The following is a 24,063-nucleotide window of genomic DNA, read 5'->3' on the forward strand; positions in this document are numbered from 1 at the left end:
AGTTTTACGTTTCATTCTGCTAGATATGGGTGGAATTTGTCCATATACTTTAATAGCTAAAAATAATGTAAATGATTGCTTTATTAGATTAATTTATACTTATGGCTTGCGACATTTTTTGTGGAATTTTTATGGAGAACAGAATTTTAAATCCATAAATAAGCCTATTGCCTTGTTATTCATGAAATTAACTACCATAAATTTCTACGCACACAAGAGAAAGTTTATCAGAATACTTTTTAATTTCAACTATTTTTGTCTTTCAAACAAAGCAAAAAAGCTACCTGTAGAGCTGAACAGCAGAACAACATAAACCAGAGAAAAATATTCTCCCTGAACAATTGTTTCTGTCAAAATGTGGTTTAAACAAATTCTGGCTCCAGTTAACTGCAGTACTCTGGTGGTTTGAATGCTTTTAAAGCTTCATTAGAAAACAGGCATTGCTAGAATACTTGTATTCAAACGTCAATAGCATACTATAGTAAATTCAGCCCTTAGCATGGATGAACAATTTCAAATATAATTTAAAAAACCTCACATATTTTAAAATAGCAACATTTGAATTTAAATAAAACTTACACGTATTCACTTATACATATTCAGCACCCGAAGCTGCAGTAAAAACAAGACTGTCTCTCCTTACCCTTTCACAGACACATGAGTTATGGTTACGTGTATGTCACAAAGAGAGTTTTACAATTTAAAAATTCATATATCCCTTTCTGTTTGTATTTTTTGTCCTGTTCAGTAAGTAGCCTCAATCTCAAATTTCCAAAGGAGAAAGTGTTTCCACAGGAATCTTTAAGAGTTTTGACTGAATAAAGTATCGATTACTTTCCCACCAAACAAGCCAGGTTCATAGGGCAAAGTCAGAAGGAAGAGAAAGGAGGAAAAGGTTTTTGTGGATTGTTATCTATAGACCAAATGGAAAACCTTCAGCCATTTTGCTCCTTCAAGGTACATCAAAGAATCTCCTATTTAAGATGTGAAAATGTCAGTTACACTCTCCACCTCTGAAAATAAGCCGAGCTCCAAACGCGATTCATGTCCTACCCTTGCTCTTTTCTCTTTTAGGGGCTGACACTCTTGTTTTCAACTCCCCTCCAGCTAATGCCATTTAATACTCTCAGAACCATCAGGCTAAATTCAAATTTTCTGCTCCTTAGAGGCTGTTGATATGCACCACCGCACATTCCAATTGCAAATACACATGAATGCTCCCGTGTATTGTAAGTTATTTTCTACATACAAATTCTACTAAATCGTAAGTTAGGAGGCACTACTTGAATTCTCTTAGGTCTTTAGAAAGCTTTCAGATGTACCATGAGTAATAACATGTAGTGAATATGGACTGATATTTCTTTTCTGTAGTTACACTGAGTTGGCAATTTACATTTTCTAAATAGATAGATGACTTAAAGCCAGTTTTCCCAGTATTCTGGCAATTACTTCTTAGAAACCCCCGACAGGCTGAAACCTCCAGATCACAGCTGTTATTCTTGGTTTGATCCCTCTTGTTAAATTAAAACCAGTAGCTTTACCAACAAATGAGATTTTTTTTCCCCTCTGGAAATACTTACAAAAATGCAGGTAAATTGAACATGGCAACTTATCTCATTTTAGGGTTGGAGCATCTTCTGGGTTAATGACCAGTTCCACTTCTGTGACAGAATTAATTGGGGTAAGGAGGCCATAAATCCATACAAAACCCCCAAAAATTCTCTTCCTTTGGGGTAATCTGAAGATTTATAGTAGTAGAGTGAGATGTGATTGGAGGGAAGGAGAAAAAAAAATTAAGGAGTGCTAACAAGCTTGTCTGATCATTCTGCCTAAGTTTCCAGGCACAGAACAGATTTGGAAGAGATTCTTCCAGTATCTGATGCGACTTTTCCTTCCTCTCAAAGACCAACTAAATTGAAGGAAACTAGATGAATTTTCACATTTTCCAGGAACTGTCATTATAAAATAAAAAAAGGAAAAAAAAAAAAAGAGAGGTGGAAATACAACACCACATCTCTATCCTCCAAACCCAGACTAGCTGATCTAAAAAGCTGTATTCAAAATGACAGTCTCAACTCCACATCAACAGTTGCTCAAAGCATGCTTTGACAACAGTTTTTCACAGCTGAACACAAATGAACCATCCTTCAAGAGAGAGAAGTCTGCACTTGGTTGGAGCTCAGCGAGCCTTTCTAGCAATCTGGCTTTATTTCCCATTGATCACTAACTGGAAAAATCCAGTTATCAATGGATTATAAGGGAGGAATAATTAAAATTTGTCTTCCATGACCAGGTCAGAATACATATGCCATTCACTTGTTATGGTTAAAACAACTCAGCTCCTTGATGTTGCATCCCTTAATATTTCAGAACAAACATTCTAAATCCATGCATATACCTGCAAAATGAAAGAACTTCTAAATGCAGCTGGAGACAAAAGGATAACAGATTGCCATTATGGATCTGGGAAGCAAAAGAGGGGGAAAAACATCACTACATTTTGCCAGTACGTATAAACATAAATGTAAAGGCCTATCACACAGTTCTCCATTTCAGAATACCAAGCTCTCTCTTCCCCAGACTCGGATTCTACGTTCTCCAGATCTCTCTGGCAGCTCTGTAGTAAGCAGAGTTCAGGTAAATCTGCCCCAAATAAATTTGCAAAGATGTCTATAGTTTGTAATCACTGGATGCCTGCAGAACACAAGCCCTCTGAGTCCGAGACATACATGTGAAAGAAGTTGAACACAACCTTAATCTTGGCAGCTAACCTTCCAGCTCACACAGCTGCTCACCTTGCAGCGAGCCTCAAATCCACCTCACACTACCCAAGGTCTTTATGTGCCCTGTCTTCTGTGTGTTATATGCTGCTATACTAAAAAAAATTACTTTGAAATGTCTTTAAGAGACGATTCCTAACCTGAATTAAGATCATCTTTCCCAATTAGCTGATGCTGCAGGATTTAGAGGGTTGGTTTTTTTTTTGGCTAAGCAATGTCAGGCTGATTTAAACTACTAGCTAAAGGCTATGACTTAAATTAAAAAAAAAAAAATGAGTAGCTTAAGTCAAGAACGTGAGATACAGAGCTAGATCACAGTTTTCTAGCGAGCATTAATGTACACAATATGACAAAAAAAGCATTGTCAGAAGCATCAATGTGTGTGGTGTTGTATCCATCACCACGGCCTGTGGGCCAAGTGAACAGTCAACAGAGATGAGATGAAGAGGAAAATTTCTAATGTTTGTATAGGATTGCCCCATTCTTTGGTTCAACCCCGGCATTCCCCCTTCCTCTCCTACTTTCACCTTTAAAGCCTGACATCAAAAATATAAGTTATAAGCTTATAATAAACCTTTCTTATAGGTGTGTATAAATTAGCATCTAAGTAGTTCAGCTGACAACTGAGAACACGAAGTAGCATAATGATTATCATCATCATCACCGAAGTTCAGGTTTCTGGTAAAGCCTGAAAGGACCGTGGCTGTTGTTAGCATGAGAGTTTAAAGTGAGTGCTACCCAAGACTCTAACACAGATACCAGGCATCACAATTAAACAACATGCAGAAAAGACAAGGAAGGGTCTCCTTAGTACCAAACTGGACAGCAATTTTTCCTGCATATGCTTGGCGTCGGGATGGAATGAGATCGAAACTGGCTTGAAATTTCGTTATCACAACTTTACAGGCAAAAGAAAACAATGCCTAGAACTGATCAGAAATGATGCTTAAAGCACCTGCTGCCTTGAACCTTGTGCTGTGCCGGTGTTAAATGCTACCACACTAATCTATTAGCACAGCAGACACAAATACCTAAACAGCACACGATATAATGGAGCTTCCCACCCTAATACATACTGAGATGCCACTGCAGTTAATCCACAAGCACAGAGTGGATACTGAGTCCACAATTTTTTAAGTGCATTCAGCAGGCAGAGCAGAAATAATTACAATTCTTTTTCTCTTATTTCACGCACACAGCTAAATATAGCCTATTTATCCACAAAAAATGCGGCAATTGTTTCAGAGTGGTTTACAGCTAAGTTCGATACTGTTCTGCAGGGCAATGCAACAAAGCAGCTTCATGCATTTTCAACAGGAATGATTCCTGCTGTGGTTCAAGCAAAGAAAGTTTAAACAGAGACTTACCACGGGGCACCGTATATTCGGAATCCTTTAACTGTTACCTCTGAATCTTGCAAGTAAATACTATTTGTCAGGAGTGACTGAACATTGTCAAAGTCCTCTGGTTTCAATTTGGACACAGAGGGAAAGCGGTAGTAATCTTGTTTAACAAGGTCTGCCATGAATTCCTTATCAAATGTCAGTTCATGATTCCCAGCAATCACTATTTTATATTCATATGGTAGGTTTCCTGAAATAACAAAAAAAGAGGACTCAATTAGCACATTTTCCTCCCACACCAGCATCGCCGGCACAATAAGCAGACAGCTAGCAGTGACGAATGAGATGCCCAAGATCTGTGCGTGTCTCCATGTTGAGCAGAAGTTATTAATGCTGCTTCTCTTCCATTGAATGAAACTGCGTTAAAATGTAAAGTAACGTCACACAAAGCAATGTCACAATAAAAAGCGTGTACTTCAGAGTTAAACAAAACAAGCTGGTAGGCACCAAACCAGCCTCGAAGGCGGCATAAACCACCACTGCTCCCTTGCTTTCAACTGATGACACGCTGATGAGAATTAGCCTAAGACATGACTCTGAGTCCTACTGCTTAATTCATGGGACAGGGTCAGAGCCGGCAGTCCTGAGCCCTAATCCACAGGAGTGACCTGCAGTGGGATACCTCAAGTGTCCGAGTGGGTGGGTAGACCAGAGACTACAGTATGCCTCACAAGTGTGTCGTGAGGGTACCAGGCACAGGGTACAGAATTAGGCTGCTGGTGCTGTTGTTTTTTAAATTATGCCATTAATTGGACGAATTCGTATGGAACCCACAACATTTAAGTGGCTTTTACTCGCAGACCTAGCCTGTTCTCCAAAGCTCCAATTCACTTGCAATGGACTTTCACTTTATTATTATTATTCAGTTTATGGTAGTACCTCATTTCTGTAAGAGGTACATGTGTAGAAGAAACCACGAAACTCAATCAAGTAAGACATAAGGTAGGAAAAAGGAAATGTGGTTAGTTCATTTATCATGAGGGTCAGAAATAAAGAGTACAGACTCGACCACCTCAAGTCAGGGCAACTATTTCCATTGTTTGGAACGAGGCATGGATCAGGCCCACGAAGCCAGATTTTTGGCATTCAGAGACAGATTTTCAAGCACTTTGTACCAACAACCAGTGCCAGATCTTACAAATAAACACACTGGGTGCTGAGCTCCCTTAAAAATACAGTCCCATACTGTTATGTCTTCACAGAAGTTAGGTTCTTTTACAAAATCTGTCCCACTGTGACTTGCCAAAAATCACAAGTTTCCATCAAAGCTAAAACCAGACTTACATCTCCCTTCTACTGCCTTCTCCATAAGCCTGATTTCCTAATCTTATACCAAATCATTCATTTTGTTGTATATTCCTAACAATAATTTAGAAAAGATTGGTTTTGGTGTTTGGTGGTGGTGGTTTTTTTCTATAACAGCAGCAAAATGTATGTTGAAATCTGTGGGTCCATCTTCCAGGTCTGGTACTCCCAACATCTGTCTTGAGGAACACAGAATCGGATGCTATATATTTCTCATTAATACAGTTCTCCTACATAGATGTGGCTTTTCTAGATTAAAACTTGTCTTTCAACTTTCAAAACTGTTTGGGTTTGTGGGTTTTTTTAGAAGTAAGTTTCAAAGTAAAGCTGTAAGTATTTACAACAAGATTAACCTTCCCCTAAATAAGACTTAAGGGGAACTAGTCAAAACCCTCTGCTTTTCAATATTTACAGCACAGAAACAGGAATTACACAAGATATGTATATAAACATCATCTTTGCAAAATCAGTTAATTCTGGATAGAAAACCAAAAAGCTATAAATCTCCTGAAAAAAACCCAAGCAGACATATTCATAGACATCTCACATCTGAACAAAATCATACATATTCATAACTCTCTGCGGTGCTGCATTAAATTAAAAGCTGGGCGAGATGCAATAAATGCTCCTCTACAGTTTATGCCTCACTCTCTTCCCTTCCCTCCCCTTCCCCATCTCTGCTACATGCTGCTCTGCAATTCGTCTTTATTTAAAAACTCGATGTGGCAGGTACCTACAATTCCTGCTCTCTGTGACTCCTGGGCACAAGGTAAAATTGCTATTCTCTCCTCTCTCAGGAAACATAAAAGATACCACTGGCATGAAATTTGATACACTTGTCATAACTATCAATCCCCCAAAACAAGCTGGATGTGATTAAATTCTCCGAGAAGTAGGATGGAGAAGTTAAATTCAGGTTTCTGCCAAGTGATCAACATCTGCCAGTTTTAGCAGAGAAAACTTCTCATCTTACTAGATAAATGTTCAGGTTTTACATTTTCTCCCATGTATTTTGAGAGATATAATATCAGCAAAATGTGCTGATTTTCAAGTCCAATTAAGTCTGGAACATTTTGCTTGAAGTCAATGGTTTTTTTATCTTGACACCTCGAAAAAGAGGGCTTAATTTGAAGACACACAGGACAAAAAGGCAAACCAATGGTGACATCAGTGATTATTAAAACATATATAATGTAACATTATACATGTTCTATAAGCACCTGAAATCAGTAGGGAAAACCAAAGAGTATTTACTGCAATCAGTGTCAAGACAGCCGTTGATTTTATTAAGACTAAGGAGAGAACAGCCTCTCCCCAGTGCCACCAGGAGCTCAGGACACGGCCGCACCAATGAAACCCAAGGACCAACACCAGGACTGAGGAGTAAGGTGAAACGGGCCCTGGAGGAGAAACCCCACAGGGACCAAAGTTTGTCAACATCTACCCGTAAGTTCTAGCTCAGCTGCACTGCACACCCAGAACCTGTGAGCCGGAGAGTAACCGGTGCTGGCTGCAGATGTAATGGCTACAGACCCAGGTCACCCATCCAGCAATGAGACAAGATGTGCTTCATTCCGTACTTGTACGTGCTTTATTATTTACCATAGGATGGGCACCAAGCTCTGACCTGGCTTCCTACCTTGTTCCACGACTTTACAAGCAGTCACATTTTGCTCTCCTTTTCCAGAGCTGGCTCAGAAGCTAGCGATGAGCAACGCCACTCATCAACACATCAAGAGCCAGGCCCAAGCAAAGGGGAGCAGCAAGAGGAAGTCTCATCCATTTCTTTCCTCTTCCCTGAGGAAAGACGATACAGCACTAATCACAGTAATAAATTACCTGCAATCAGATTAGCTATTTATTCATTGCGTTCAGGTTTCCCCTTCCTGAAAGGCCCTGTGGCAGTGCAGAACATTCATTCTCTCCGATAGAATTTATGAAATACTTTGGCGTGTTTTCTTTTGGCAGTCTTGCCCTTTGTCTATAATCTGCTGACCTTCTGTGTTTAATATGGAAGCATGAACAGTCACACACAAAAATCTCCTACTCCATGGTATTTTAGTTTCATCTTAACCAGATTAATCTCTGCATATCTACATCTGTGCTGTCTGTACAGAGAGAAACGCTGTAGCAGAATACACAGGTTGAAAGGCATTTCCTCATTTTCCTTTGCTAAATTTTTGTCAGCTACATTTGGTCTTTATTAGTGAAACTTCCTTACGACTACATTTTCCATCATGCATCAGTAACATTATTCATTCTGATTTATACTGTGAATCTGGAAAACAGATAGAAGAATTGCTTTCCAAACTAGGAAAAGAGTTTGATTTGCTTGCAGGGACGAGCACTTTAGAAACCCCAATTATCAATTCCCAGGGTAATAACTGAGTTTAAACAAAAAAATACTTAAATGCTTAACAGGTGAGATCAGAAGGCTAAAATTACAGCTATTAAAAATGATTAGGGCACCAAGTCTGTGAAACAGTCATTTATACTGAAGTATTTGAAATCCTATATATTTATGTGTATATACATGTGTGCATGCGCATCTGCATCTTCAATATATATTTATATTATTTTGGCTAAGATGTTTTTCAACGTCTGCCCTCAACAGCAGAAGCAAGGGCACAATCTAATCATTAATCAAGAAAATATTGTGATTAGACAAGTTGTTCTCTTCTGGAAGACAAAAGGTCAGTATCACTCTTGCTCAAATAAAAGCAAAGATAGTTAACTGTGAATAACCTGTAAAAATGGAATTGTTTATAGTAAATACATTAATCTGGGAGTCTCAGAGGATTTCTGTGACTTCTTGTTTAACAAGTCAACCCCTCAAGCTACAGTCCCACATACCTTTGTCCCCCAAGTGTGTATCCTCACTCCTGTGCCACCACGCCTCTTTGCCAACACAAGGATTTGGTGGCCGCAGAGCACAATGGATCAGGAAACTGATCCAGATGAAAACTGATGTAGCAAAAAAGGAATGAGGCTCTGTGAAGGCTGGTAACGCAGGACTTCTTTTGCTGGCTGCAACCACTTACATCACTTTAAAGTGTTAGCTGAGCAACAGACTTGACTTTTAACACACCTATTACATGTGACGAGGGGGGAAGCTGGGGAGGGTGGCAGGTTGTTGGGTTTTTTAACCTACATAAGAAGGTGTTTCAGTGGGTTTTTTTAAGTTCACCTTAAGTACTTGATCCTAGGAGTCCTTAATCTGTTGAACAACTGTTCCAGTTCTAATGGCATGCTTCATACGCATACAATTTAGTCACACAACCCAAGTTCTGTAGAGCTGCCAGACATGAAAAGGAGTCTGACTGGCAACGAATGTTAACTTCTGAGTCCCTACACAAATAGAATATCACATTATTTTTTAACTACTGTTACGTACAAAACTCACAGGGAAGTAGGGAAATAAGAAATAATGTGGTACTAGCCATCTATATAGTGCTAGAAACCTGTATTTACACACAAATGCTACACAAGTCCTTTTGATGTGAAGCTCTGAATATACATACACATGCATTAATTATTCCAACCACACAACACTTCCACGAAACGTGAAGTATTTTCATGCCCATTTCATAGCCTCATAGACCCTTTGGCCATATGTTGAGAAATGGGCTGAAAAACCTTTAAGTACAAATCATAGTCCCTTCAAAAAGAGGGAAATCTGTACAAGTGAGATGCCAGTTTTAAGTGAATCGTCTCCTATTTATGGTCTATCATACACGCATCAAAAATGCAAAGCTGGCCATGAAGCATTCACCTATAACCAACCACATACTCGTCCAGAGATAAACATGGAAGGAGCAGATTTTGTGTCATTCCTATGGGCTTCCAGTCCCCACAGCAGCACGGGTTGCTCTCAGCTGCCTGGCCGGCTGCCCAAGCTGCCCGCCGAAGGGCGGCAGGCGAGGGCAGCCAGCAGAACCCGCTGCTGCTCAGCAGCCCTGTAACTCTTCATAGAGGTTTCCCACGGAAAGCCCACTCCATCTCAGGGCCATGGTTCCTCTCTCTTCCCAGCACTGACAGCACAATTGCAACACACAGAGGCCCCTTTCAGCTTTTTAAAAGACAAGACAGAGTATCTCAAAGGCTCTGATTTCTCCTTCAGCAGCAACAGATGAGTTAGAGCGTGTAAGTACAGTTATATAGACTTGAGCTTTCCAATGATAAGCTGGACTTCTCACACCACCAATCAACTGCAGGTACTGAGATCCAAACCTGGATAGGAAAACCAAACATCTTTTCTAGGATGAGATTGGCCAGCTGACTGTGAAGATATTCTGGCCGTTTTCATCAAACAGCCTTCACAGAAAGTCCTCAATAGAATAGCTAAAACTGATGTCAACCAACAAACTGGCTGAAAACGTAACCCATGTATTTCTATGCAATTTACCTCCCTGTGTCTGTAGAAACCTACAGAATGAAATGACTAAAAACAAAAAAGCAGGCAAATAAAAGACAGAACGTGCACAGAACCAGGACATGCTTCTAAAGAAGTATGAAGAGCTGAAGTACAAGATCTCTCAAAATCATCTTGATGAAAAGTATTCCACCAGCTTTTTAAACTATCATCAGTTCAGATGCTTCTTTTCCCCCCCCCCCCTCCAAAACCAACTTTTGAAGAAAGAAAAATACAGGCAAAACACACATGGGCAACACAGCAAGAGGAGAAGATGAATGAAAGTTTAACTGTTTTGCCTTTATGCAAAGAAAACATCAGACCACAGCCCAGGGAGAAGCAAAGGCTGAGACCCTTGAATTCCTGTGATAAATCTAAAGCTTGTATGTTAAAGCTCCCCTTTGTTGAAAACGCTGTTAGACACAACAAAACAGAAATGTTAGGTAAGTGCAAGCTCTGCCTCTGACCTTTCACTCTGTAACCGTCAGGCTTCATTAATTTTCACAAGGCCTGACAGCTCTAGCGTTAATACTCACACTTGCGGATCGAGCCACACAGCAGGTTCAGACTGCTACCTTCTCCTCTGAAACTCATGCATTAGGATTTCTTCCATGCTGGCAATGGAAAACCAAGTCTAAGAAACATTAAACACAAAAAACTACGTTACAATAATGCGAAGGTTGAGCCATAAACCCATGAAAGCAAGGAAGTATTGAGTGAATCTTGCTTCAGCACCTATAACTCAGCCATGCAGTGCCAAGGTTTTGCAGCAAATACGGTCCTCTCCGAGCGACCACAGACACAGGTGCTACTTAACCTACGCGGGCACTTAGGAGAAGTCTGATGCTGCAGAATCGGCGGTACCTAACACCAAGTGCGTTCTCTTTGCCATAGTTAAATAAAGCCAATTTTGCACAACGCTGGGCCGTAACATCACCAAGTGCAGTACAAACTGTACAGAGCAGAACCTACCGAACTAGAGGTCCAATTTAATGATGCTTTGACACTGGTAACAATTCCTTGCTTTTATGTCTTTATGTCTCAACCATAACATTATTCTAATGTAACTGTTTGTGATTAATATCCTTCTCCTCTCTGTTAAAAGAAAAGATGTAGCACAACATAAGCGATAATCTTTTGTTTCACTTCAGGGTTCCATGTATTCCTTAGCATTATTCTGACATGACATGTGTTGGGTTTTGATCTCAAAGTTGTTTTGAATTTCACTGGCCTGCTGTTACTGAAACATTTTTTCTTGAAACATGGAAAGCTTCACTAAAGTTTTATCAATTAATAAGTGACATTTATTTGTTTTAAAACAGACAGAATCTGAAGTTTTTGTTTAGTCTAACCTCAGACCCAAAAAAGCCTCCAGATTTTGCAGCTCACAGCACTGCCAACTTTAGGTGTAAGTCGTCCCCAAAATTGACTTTAAAATTATGAAATCTGAAACAGAAGCAGCACAGATTTCTCTGCTTGCTAGTCCCTGGAAAGGCTTTCTATTCAGGCTTGTACTTATGTAACCTGAAAGATTCAGCTTTCAAGAAAAAAAAATAAAAATAATCACGTAACTTAAAAATCAAAAAATCTGACAGCTGTGAAGTTTCCCTTTAAATTTAGCAAATTCTGAAAACACCACACCCCCGCTAATCACAATAGCCTTATTTTTTCCCTTTCATTTTTAAAAATGATTCTTGAAGAAATTGTAGTTCCTCCTACTCTTCTCTTTCCCATAAGGAAAGCAACACATAAAGGACTACCACGACTGCTTTGGTGCTCTGCACGCACTTTCAAAGAGATCCTTTATGTGAAACAGCATTCGCTTGAGAAAATATATAAGGTTTTCAGGCAAGAACATCTTTTGTCTGGCAGAGCTGAAGGGTGTTCCTCTAAACAGAATTACCCCAATATTTACACTTGTAACGAGATTTGCATCTAACCCCCTGCACAGTTTAATGTCTATAGTGCGTGTATACTGCAAATACATAGAAACATGCTATATTTTGTCCAACAAAATTTTACATTTTCGCTTGCGATCAAGATCTTAATGTACCAGGGCTGACAAGTTTTAGACAGATGTCAGCTCGGTGTGGTTTCAAATGGCTCAGATCTTGAATTCCGCATATCAAGGCTGAGAATGGGAACATAAACTCTGCCTTCACAGTGCCAGTGGGCCTAAGTAGAAATGTTCTCCTTGAACTTGATTAAGACTAAATTGAAAAGGAACATTTTTGGTTACTATTACATTAGGCCAAAATATAGAAACGAACCCTAATCCTATCTAAATCTAATAAGAAAAAGCCATCTCTATTTCAAAACTTTCAAAGCATTCTCTATAAACGCATCACAGATCAATTTACATGGTACTTTTGCCAATAAGCAAAATGAAATCACAGGTTCCAATTGGCTTAACTCATATTGGAAAGTGTGAAAGCAAATGCTAGAAAACGCAATTACTGCAAACAAACCCCATTTTCTCCACTCAGGAGGGAATTTCAGGGAACATTTTATTGCCCTCAAATAATATTTCTAAAGGCATCAATACACAATTCTATTTTCTTTTCGGAGCTCCCCCACACTATATAACCTAATCCTCTATAAAGAAACTCACCAGATTTTGAAATAATATATTGGTTGTTGATATTACCTTGTGCACGCACATACTGTATCAATTTAAATGACTTTTCTCCGTGAATCCTAAGATTATAAAAACCAACAGTCACCGTCTGACACAAACAGATCTGGACCTACTTCCCACAACATACCCTTCATCTCTGTAATTTACAATTCCAATTAAGCCTTTTTTTCTAAAATAAATGAATAAAAGTCATCGAAAAGGAGGTCATCTTGAGAAACAATTATACAGAAAGTAATTAAGCTAATCATAATTGTCACAGACAATGTCTTGGTATTTTTACATACATATATTTTCACACTGCAAGAGGCCAGCGAAAGCTAAGGACAAGATTTTCCAGGCAAACTAAAATCTTTATTTAAATGAGAAACAAGTCTGGATATCAATTCTTCACTAGTTGTGGAAGGAAAACTTACTGAAGGAAATGAGAATTATGAATGCAGGACCCAGATATAGATTCTGCCCCAGATTTTTCTGCCGTATTGACAGGGACCTTTACGTGAGCAAGCAGAACCTCCTTTTCTGTCCACAGGATTGAAAAACACACCTCTATCAGAACACTTCCAATACCTACCTACCTTGAGATAAACAAATCAATACCTCAATCAGGAAACACATATAATCACCAAAAACATTCTCCCATTTCTCTCCTGGCTGAACTTGCTCCCATTATTTGTTTTCTCATTTTTAAATTAAAGTCTTTGAGGCTTACAATGCACAAAGCAGGAGGCAGACGCCTCCCTCTATCTCGCAGCCTGGTAAAGCCTAGTCAGTATTTCTGAAAAAATCCCTTCAAATGCCTCCTTTTTTCTGTATCCCAGGAAGGTGATCAGAGCATTTCTTATGAGAAGAAAAACCTCAAATACATAAACAAGAAACTTCTGATAACTGTTTTAATTTTCTTTCTATAATACAGTATATTTTACATAACTTCTCAATTTTTATACATGGAACTAAAATCCTTCCTTTCAAAACTATAATTTTTGACTACATTATTGGTAAACTACAAAACATACTGGGGCTCAGACTTAACTGACTACCAATACTAATGTAACTTGGATAAATTCCCATAATGATAAGGGAAAAAATAAGAAGCAGGGACAGCAAGAATAATCACAAGGAAAATAAACTGAAAGGAAAAAGAAGAAATAAGATAAAATATTTTTTAAATATCCCAAAGGTTTTAAAAGCATGGACTGCTGTCTAAAAGCGGGACATCGGCTTTTTAGTAACTTTGACAATGTAACATCCTCCAGCATGCTAAAGCAATTAGCTGCTTTTTACCCTGTGATCATGTTCTGTGCTTTTCCTTGTAAACATTTAAGTCTAAAAAGCAAGTTTGATATTCAAAGGTGTTTTTAAACGTATTTGCACATGGCGATGCTGATGTTTGTTAAGAATTGTTTCTTCCTTTTCTAAGTCGGAAGAGGAGAAATCTAAAACCTGAACTAAACTCCACTTCTAGAAGCAGTCCAATATCCATTTGACAGCACTAGGTAAGGTATTTCAGAACTACCGTCACGGTCGTTTCCTGAAATCTTTACTGAGAGACTACACAGAGAGCACAAACAGAAATTACAGTCAACTAGAAATATTCAGGCAGCTCTTTATGAACCTCCAGTATTATTTTCTGAATCCCACGTTTAAATTTATTATTCTAAAAAACGTAAACATTCCATTGTAGTCTTTCAAGATGATCTCGGATACCAGGAATCTCCTGAGTCCTGTAAGGAAATTCCTTTTAATAACCCAGCCCACAGAGAGGTTTCTTAGCTACTAAAGGAGACAACCAAATCACTCCAGCTGTATGATGTTATTACAAGGAACTGAATTCCTCTTCTGCAGGTTTTTTTTTTGCCTAGCCATCTAGAATTGCCTGAGCAGAACGGCACAAAGCCTCAGATACCTTCCGTGTAAGTTTAAGCACATATCATAACCCCAAACACAGAAAAGAGAGACAGAAGGAAACTTTAAGCCTGATAAAGGTCTAAAGCGATAACTATGGAAATTGGTGCCAGGGATTTCTGAGTTCCAAATCTCACCCCTGCTACCATTTCCCCTCCTCTCTTCTCCTGGCTTTGCAGAATTTCAAATACCAGATTATTTATGTTACAGCATCCCAGGACCTCATGACAGACAGTTCAGACTGAAGTTTTTAAAAAATCCCAGGTGGCACTCTTAATTTCAGTGGGCAAACCTGGGTGCTGAAATACCTCCTAACAGTCCTTCCAAAGACGGAAGGACAAAACAGATGAATGAAAAATAATATATATAATGGAAACACCATTCTGCAATATAAAGAGTTTGAGTGCTTCATTTGTGATGGAATTCAGGTGACACTGCTAGCTTTCCTATCCTTGTTACAAGTACATAGGGCCGCTGCTGCAGCCGTCTCTGCTCCTTAATAAGGACAATAGTAAGCACCTAACCTACTGAGGTAGTGAAATGTTTTTAAATCAGGTTAAATGGATATGTGCATTTGAATCTACACTAACATTTTCACAAGGTGCTACAAAATCTGTATGATGCAGCATCTGTAGTTTGCTTTTGCGTACAGAAGCACACAGGGGATTCTGGTACACGAGTAAGTATTTCTCTGTAATTAAACGCTATCATTAACTGTTGGGGCATGCAGCACTTGCAATTTTTCATCTCGTGTGCTTTCTGCAGAGTAGGGTCTCTCCTCACTTACCCACTTGAGCCATTATTTCTAGACTTAAAAAAAAAGAAAAGGAACGGAAAAACTGCCATAAAAAGGCATGATATGCAGTTTTGCTGAATAAGGCGACAACTATAGTTAATCGGAGATGGTCATTAAGACAAAGCACTACGAGAACAGCTATTTCAGTCACTTACACAAAGGTAACAACTTATTTCTTATTTATACTCCTTTCTGCTAAGGTTTTGCCCTTTCACCTCAAAGGCAAGCATCATTGTTTTTACAGCTGGCTTCACGGAAGCATTTGTTTATGAATGGCTATATTGCTTCCACTATAACCCTACACACATCCTCTCTAGGAACTCACTCAAATGCCAGGACCCATTTTAACGCACATGGCCAGAGCTGTCAGTCACCAGAGCAGTGGCTCTTCCCCTCGTCCCCAGGGCCAGCCCGGGCTCTGCCGCAGCAGGGCATCCATCCCTCAGCCATCTCGCTCAGGCACTCCCTCCCGCCTTTCACACTCCGGCTAATGGCACAGGATTATCATTTACAACCAGCAGACTGCAAATGGCGAATGGCTTTCCCTACAGCGCTAGTCTGGGAATTACTTCACATGGGGTTTTTTATGAGGGGATGTTAGTCCAGGACCTTTACTCTCAGGACCACGAGTACGGCTACAGCTACATTATTTTACTCCCAGTGACCACCGAAGCTTGCAGCAGGGACAGGGGCGAGCAGAAGGAACGAACTCCTTCCCCACAATGCTCAGGGGACATCTCCTGCAGAAAAATGCAGGAAACGCCATGGTTGCCTTGCAGCTTTTCTGCTCCTCTCTCAGCAGCGAAGGCAAATGCCAAATGCTGCTCCGGGAGTGGGGAGCCTGAAGAGTAACGGGTGGGGGAGAGCAGCTCACGTAAAAGTAAGGAAGCACAGGTAATTTTTTACCATTTGCAGCTCTGTTTTAAACTAAAACTCTCCGTGTTGGCTGGTTACACCAAAAAAATTTAATGGCAACATTCAGGAGAAAAGGAGCTATTGCACTCTGATACCCAGCCTGGTTTGTAATATTAAAGATTCTGGTTCATTAGAAAAGATGTACATAATTCTGAGGTCTTTAAGGTTCACTTAACCAACAGTTACAGGAAGTTCTAAGTACAGAGTGTTCCTGAGCTCTCACTTCTTAATTTTATTAACTTGGGAAGAAATGAAGCTCTGGAAAACGCAGGTGAATCTCTACTACTTTACATCCTTCTGCTCTCATTTGTCTCCCTCTTCTTTGTAGCCTCCGTCCCTCCCCCAGTTTGATGTTATTTTGTTCTCTTCCATGTTGGCTTTGCATCTTCTTGCCTTTCTCATTACACTGCTGTCCCCTGTTGTGCTGCTTTGTTCCTTCTCTACTAAATGTACCATCAATAGTAAGTGAGGGTTTGGCAACCGTCACACCTCACAGCTGGGGTGCAGGATGAGAAAAGAGGGACTAGAACAGTGAACTGAGGTGCTGAAGTGACCTGAGCCTCGACACGATCTCAAGTCCTGAGAAACTCAGCTCCCAAAGCGGTGGAAGGGCCACCATGAACCAGCCCGCATGTGAGCCAAACACTGAGACCAGCCCAGCGCCGCGGGACGTGGCAGCAGAGTGGGTCCTCCCAGCCTTGCACCAGGGTCACCAAGGGAAGATGCTGCCCGTGGGTCTTGTAACCACCCTTATTTGCACCATTATTCGCACTGCCATGCTCAGGACAACAAAGCAGGACAAAGAAAACACAAAATTCCTTTAGCCCTGGGAGAAGGGGTTCTCTTCTCCTTTTTCTCCCCCGACCAGTGGTACTGGAGCACCCATGAATATAACACCCGTCCTCTGAAATCAATATACTCCCTAAATACAGCCAATAAAGGTTTCAAGCTCTTCTACCAGGCGTGACGGATGTGGATGGGCAAGGTGGAGTTGCACAGGTCTTTCTTTTGCAGCCCTTTTGTGCCAAGACACCTCGTTCCCGATACATAAAATGCATGTAGAATTCGTCCGAGCTCAAATACTCAGCTTCAGCCCACTGCAACAAGAGGGGTAATTAACAAGCTATGCAGGCTGGTTATAGCCAGCAAGAAGCAACAACCTGTTTTTCTTTAACAAAAAAAGAAGTCAGTAATTCTCGGAACACTTATTAACCCCCTAGTATAGGCAATTACTACAAGATAAAGGTCTGCCAGTCTTGCATTAACATAAAGTGCTGCATGTTGCTTTTCTACAGCGTAGTAATGTCCACAACAGTGTGAATAAATGCTAACATTTGAGTTTTAAGCTTGATTCAACACCCCCACACACCCCCACACACCCCCATCCTAACATTTTTAGCAGATCTTCACTCTCAGTGGCTGGCCATGGAAAAAAAAAAAAATCATTTTATACAAGCCAAAAAAATGCAGGTTGGCTTTTCACTGAGATACCGTTTTGTAGCTCAGTTTAAGGTAATCTCACGCATTTCCTAACATGCAGAACTGAAAGGAGGAAGGGGGGTGGGAAGCACAAAACTGAAAGATCATTCCTGCTGTCTGCTAGGTTCTGTAGTCGCATACAACATTAAAAAAAAAAAGTGGTGATTAAAAAAAAGAAAGCTTTGTAATAGACAGGACACTGCCAACCAGCTTGCTGGTTTTAAACACAGCCTGCTAATCTTTATGATGAAATAAAATTTCTTTGAACACTACACATGATACTAAATTCTGCAGTGCTTTCTCCTCCCAGCCCTAATCTCTCTCTGCTCAAAGCAACTCCTCCACCCCGAAACCATTGTTCTTTCTAAGCAGGAATGTGATGCTCTACTAACAGAAAGACTTCTCATTTTAATTAGATATTGTTAATATGGTGTACATGATATGAACATTTAGGAGAGAGGCATTTTTGCACTTTGTGTTTTTGATGCAAGATTTAATTTGTAAGTGACAAAATAAATTGATGGTGTACAAAGAATACATACTTTGACTGCTTTCCATTGAAATCATTCTCATGTTATGATATGCGGCAGCAATGCTGGAGGACGAATCTGATGACAATGTCTATAAAACTTTCTATTTGGGTGGCATTACTTGTTTCATGCCTGGTCAATACAACAACCATAAATCTTTGTTCTGTTTTAAAGTGGATTTGCGGGAAAGAGGGAATTGATAGGAAGAATTATTTTGGTTATTTTATGAATTTATTTTGGTTATGGTTTGTTATTTGAAACCTGATCATACCCCCCCTTTTAAGACAACAGCAGTCCAGGGAAGCAGATGCAAGAAATGACTGAGCAATTATTGTGATTGGAAGTCCTGTCCAAGAATTGTGCAATACTTTCCAGTGCTCACTGGCTCCTTGCTTTCATTGAAAATTACCAAATGAATATGTTAGGTTTAAACACATAAAGAGCCACTCAATCGAGAACATTATTCTCTTTGAAAGCACATTTCACCTGAGCCAAGTTTTCTAATGGCTATCAAATAACACCTTAATGTTTGGTTTGATTGATCATGGCAGGTAGTACACAACTTGTACAGAGAATTTTACACTGTCTCTTTAGTTAATTAGTGACTACAGTTTAGAAAAAAACCCTCAAAGTTTCTCTGTATGCCATTAACAGATAGTAAAAATAGTTTCTTCCGAAATTTCTTTATGAAAAGTTACCAGGAGTAACAAGAGCAAAACAAGAAACAACTGATCAGATATGAATAAACTTACACGGCTCCTCATGCACAAATTCCACTTTAGTCAGTGGAAATTTTACTATCTTGACATTAATTTCTATACAATTTCTTCTATTTTACCTTTTAAGGTACACTTCTAGGCTTCTGTTTTCCACAAAGCATCTAGTATCTGACTCAGAGCAGAGGATAAATATGAAGCTATAATAACCATAGCACAAAAGTAGAATTTTGCAGGTTTTTTTTTTCCATTTTGTTTCCACATTTCACTGTGGATTGCTACATCAGGAAAACATTATTCAGCTTATTACCAAAAATCCACATGGCTGTATTTCCCCACAATTTTATAAATAAAATAAAATGTAACATTCAAATTATTTTTGTATTCCTCCGAGAAGAAAGAAAAATAAAATTAGTATTAATATATCTAAAGAAGGTGTATGCAAATAAAAGATGAGCACTGACAATTAATTTAGTCAAGCCATATGGGAATTTAAAACTAACTACAAATGAAAATTTAACTCTGACATTAAACACAGTTCAAGTTAGAACAAAAGCAAAAGAAATACTCTTAAGTAGTGATACTGCAATAAAATCTAAATAAACTTGGAAGAAGCTTTTAAAAACTTTACCATACAGACAGAGTGAGATACAAAACCCAGAGAACTAAATAAGTAAAAAAACCCACCACACCAAAAACACTTGATAACTCTAGATTTCATCTTATAAATCTGGGGTTTTTTTTAATGAAATTGCATTAACACATTCCAAGCTCATAACATTCAGCATCTATTAGCAGCTAGAATTAATAAGCAAATAGACACAATAAAACTGTCTGTACAGGCTTGCCAGTGCACCTTCAGGTCTCCATCATTCTCCAGTTCAGAGCATCTCTGAAATAGGCAGCAAACATGGTCTGGATCCTACAAATCACGCGGAACTCCTAACAGTGTCAGAAGGACAGCAGAATGCCAACACCAACAGAAGAGTCAACTGTCTTCAGCAGCCAGCTCGACCTCTTATTAAAGTAAGTGTATCCCATTCCAGTGTCTGAAGCCTAAAGACAGTCCTCACCAGAGCCACTCACCGAAGACATAGCTGTTTTCAAAATTAGACTAATAGATTTTCCAGGGAGTTGCTTCCCTCTCTCCCAGAACAGCTGTGCAAAACTCATACACACTTACAGGATTAAAGCTACCTCAGCATTTTCTTTCACTGGCAATGAACGCAATTTTTTTTCAAGTGCTAAGAGTTTTGTTCATCAAATGGTATTTTATGTTTAGTCAATTATTCTTTCTAGCTATAACAAGTAGAGCAATATAGGGTTCAAAATACGCTCCAGATGGTAAAAACACAAATCAGAAATAAATCAATTCATAAAAATAGGAAGAGATTTGTTTTTATTGCCATAATTTTATTTTAAATTATTCATAAGCTTCCTTCTGGTTCTAAATTAGTTCAGAATACTTTGAGCTAATACACCTCTGAATCTGGAGAAATTTAGAGCTTATTGGTTTGTTTTTATAAAAATCAGAAATATCCTTTTATGGAGCAAAAGTTCTCAAGAACAAATACTTCATCACAATGAAACTGTTTCCAGTGTACATTACGCGCTCACACAACACCCTAAATGAAGTATGCCTGGAGAGGAGATGAAGCCTAGATAAAATGAGGGAGTAATTGAGCCAGACCAGAGAGACTGAGAAAGGATACAAGAGGAATGTGACCCTGAATTTTTAAACAGTGATAAGAGAAGAGCTTGATCTTACTATTACATTATTTTGTTACAGTTCATTTTTTTCAGATTAAATTATACTATCTTCAAGATCAAACACTATTTTGGCAGGTGTCTGGCTTACAGTTTTGACTGTAATTTCAAGTTTCTACAGTACTAACGCAGAAATCCAAGCGTAGACTGGAACCAACTGCCTGTCCACACCTCCAAGGGCAACACCGCATTTCCAGTGCTCTTCCCGTTTTGTCATCTATACTGTGTAACAGCCAGCAATTCCAAGCTGAAGCTACTATTTTCAATAACTAAACACTCACACAAAGATGAACTTTAAAAGAACTGAAAATACATTTCTGAGGACCACATCCACATATGCAAACTATAATAAGAAAACCTTGTGTTAAAATAGTATAATCACTCTTTTCTTCTCACTTTAAGTAACATGATGGAGGAACTACGCACAGAAAAAAAGCTGGATTTTTGTCTATCAACAAGTTTTACACTAAAGGCAAGGATACATTACAGGTAAAGAAATACTTGTTCCAGTACAAACTCATATGTATTTGGCCACTAAACCATTCACAAAGTTCCTCAAGTCATTATCCCACAGAAATTGAAAGAAACATGTGTTCAAAATAAAAGCAAGACATTGAAGAAAAAACATGAAACAGTCAAACTGCTAAATCCCAGAACAACTCAGAAAAAAACCTAGTCAAATTCTACTGTCAGCTCTGCAGACATTAGCCAGCAGTAATTTCACCTCCTGGATTTACTCCTATCTACCACTGCAGAATTGTGCCTAGTTCACCCAGTAATGTGCCTTACATTAGAAATCTTGCATGGAACAAAACCCCCCAAACCAGAAACGAACACAGTAAGAGATAACCACTAGACAAAAAAGAACAAAACTAGCCATTTGAGAAAAATGACTAAACCAGATGCAAATTATTCACACAAGTAAGGATATGCATAATCAGGCCCATACTAATTGAGCACAATAAACATATCGTCACTCATTAAAGATCTATCTGCCTGAATTTATCTTTGCTTTCTCTTCAACTCTTGTGAGTTATTCAATCACTTCCTATCACGCAGGAAAGGAAATATTGCACTAGGAAGACAGAGCTATAATTAGATATTCCTGTATTTCATTTCCCATATATGACTGAATGAGAATGGATGGGGAAAATACGAATAGTGATAATAATAGTATGTTGAAACATTCGGTGAGAAATATATTGGGCATAGAATAATGTCTTAATTCTTCCTCAGCACATAATGCTGTGTTTACTGCAAGGTCAGTTAAGTTACTATAAGAGATTTTTAATGAAAACAATTATAAATTTAAAATAACTGTGTTTAAAGCATTCAACAGTCACTAAGGTCAAGTGATTACAGCAGTTACAAGACCCAAGGGACATGTTCACACCAAAACAAAAGTGAATAAATTACCTCAGCCAGTGTATGTAATCACTAAGTGACCACAGAGGTTATTCAATGTATGAGCCCAGATGACTTTCATGCAAAACCAATAATGAAAATTTATCAGCCAAAGGGAAAAAAGCGCAAGAATCAGTAGAAGTAGCAGGAAGGGCTGAGAGGTAGGAAGAGCCGGAAAGAGGGCGTGGAAAGCAGGTTCTGTGATTTGGCTGCAGAGATGAGGAAGAAGGATAAATGTTAATAAAATGGATGGACAAGATGCTGAACATTTTGCTCAGGTGAAATAGCCGAAGAGTTGCAAAGGGATGCAAGACCCACAAAATCGCAGGGTTGACAGAAGTGCCTTCAGTCCTGTATAACTCTGGCACACGTAACACCCAGTGCAGTACAAGTGAGGCAGGGGTTCAGAATAATCGCCTTTTAACTCTTCCCTTGGCTTTACTGCCGAGAAAATTACGGATAGTTATTGTTTTTTAGTTTTCCCATTATATAATCCTAGTGGAGATGAGGTCCTGTTGTTTTACCACAGAGCAGGTAAAATAAGCTGTGGAATGAAGCCTAGCTTTGATCTCGCTTCTCTCCCTCGCAGTATAAATGATACAAATGCCTTGTCTTCATTACTGCTTTACAACATGATTGCCAGTGGAGAAAACCACGCACACAGAAGATATGAACACTCCTTTCTATAAGGACAACGTTGTATTTGATGGGAGTTCTCAGTGCATTGCTTTGGAATAAGGTTCCTACCAACTACAATGAAAAAATAAGATGCCTCCCACTGTATGGCAGAAGAAAAAGGAATCCTGCTTGTTCCTGCCTGCCCCTGGTATGTATTTTTTAAACTATTCCATGTCATCACCTCACAACCTTGAAGGTATTAATCTTCACAATATACATAGTAAATAGTAAAATGCAATTACTCCCATTTTACAGATAGGAGCCTGAAATAAAGTGGTAAAAGGGCATGCCTGACTTCATAGCGTTTTGATGAGGAGAGGACAGCAGTGGAGCAAGTATTCACCAACGCGACAGGATTCCACAGGGGAGTAAATTTGCTGCCTCAACTTATGCCAGAAACTTAATAACTGGTATTGTCATATATATGAAAATGCAAGTAGACACTGTGCATGTAAAAAATAAAAATATAAAAAGTTTTCTCTGTACCTGAAATACGAAAGCCTGAGGCCAAAGCCAGTAGGTCCTCACACAGTCAAAGCTTCCAGTTTCAATGACACCAACTGCCAAAGAATGCAAAATCTGCTTTCTGAGATAAATACTCTCCTGACTTCTACAAGAACTGTATATATGCTAAGAAAGCCCCATGCTAAATTATTGAAGATGGAACAAAACCTATTCAAAGGGTTATAATTCTTCTGTTGCAAATGTTAAACCAAGGATCTATGGGATAAAATAACACCATCATGAAACACCTGTTAAATACAAGGAATGCCAAGTGACTGCCAATACTGTAAGATTCCCCACGAAAGGATGAAAACACACTAGCAGCTTGCTTGTTTCGGCTTTCAGCAGTACCGAGTTAGCATTTTCAAATGCCAAGCACTAGGCGTGGGCTCGGGCAATACTTGTGAAACGACCCAAAGTCCAAAGATGAAGTTTGGTGGGCAGACACTGCTCTTAGCAGTGCATTCAGGGTAGACTTTGGAGGTCTATGCTCTCCAGAAAGCAATTCCTTTTCTGGAGCTGCCTAGCATCTCTAACAACTGAACCTCATTGAACAGCAGTGCTGTCCAGCTTCTCGACGAGGACTGAAGCTTGGGGGACCCCACAGCTCACTCCCAGTGAAGCGGTGCAGCCTCCCACTGCCCTTACCTTGCTCCCTCCTCCTCCCTCGCAACGCTAACGTTTACAGGTTATCACAAAGAACACTCAAAAGTTGAGGAAGATGATTCCTAGTGTGTCTCTTCCCTCAACCTATGTACATATCCACCTACTTCTCCCACCACTTCTTATTTCCCAGTCCTGCAATTACATTCCTAGAAAAAGGATAGTTTTGAGC

General features: G+C 39.3%; 1 protein-coding gene across 1 annotated transcript in view; it reads right to left on the reverse strand.

Annotated features, from left to right (window-relative positions):
* Window positions 1-24,063, reverse strand: part of MPPED2 (metallophosphoesterase domain containing 2) — a 109,164-nt gene that overhangs the window by 43,433 nt on the left and 41,668 nt on the right. The window contains exon 4 of the mRNA XM_059825951.1: window positions 4,148-4,373. Coding sequence (XP_059681934.1) covers window positions 4,148-4,373 — 226 coding nt within the window. The remainder of the gene's footprint in view (window positions 1-4,147; window positions 4,374-24,063) is intronic.

Source organism: Gavia stellata, chromosome 17 (assembly GCF_030936135.1).
Source record: "Gavia stellata isolate bGavSte3 chromosome 17, bGavSte3.hap2, whole genome shotgun sequence".
Lineage (NCBI taxonomy): Eukaryota > Metazoa > Chordata > Aves > Gaviiformes > Gaviidae > Gavia > Gavia stellata.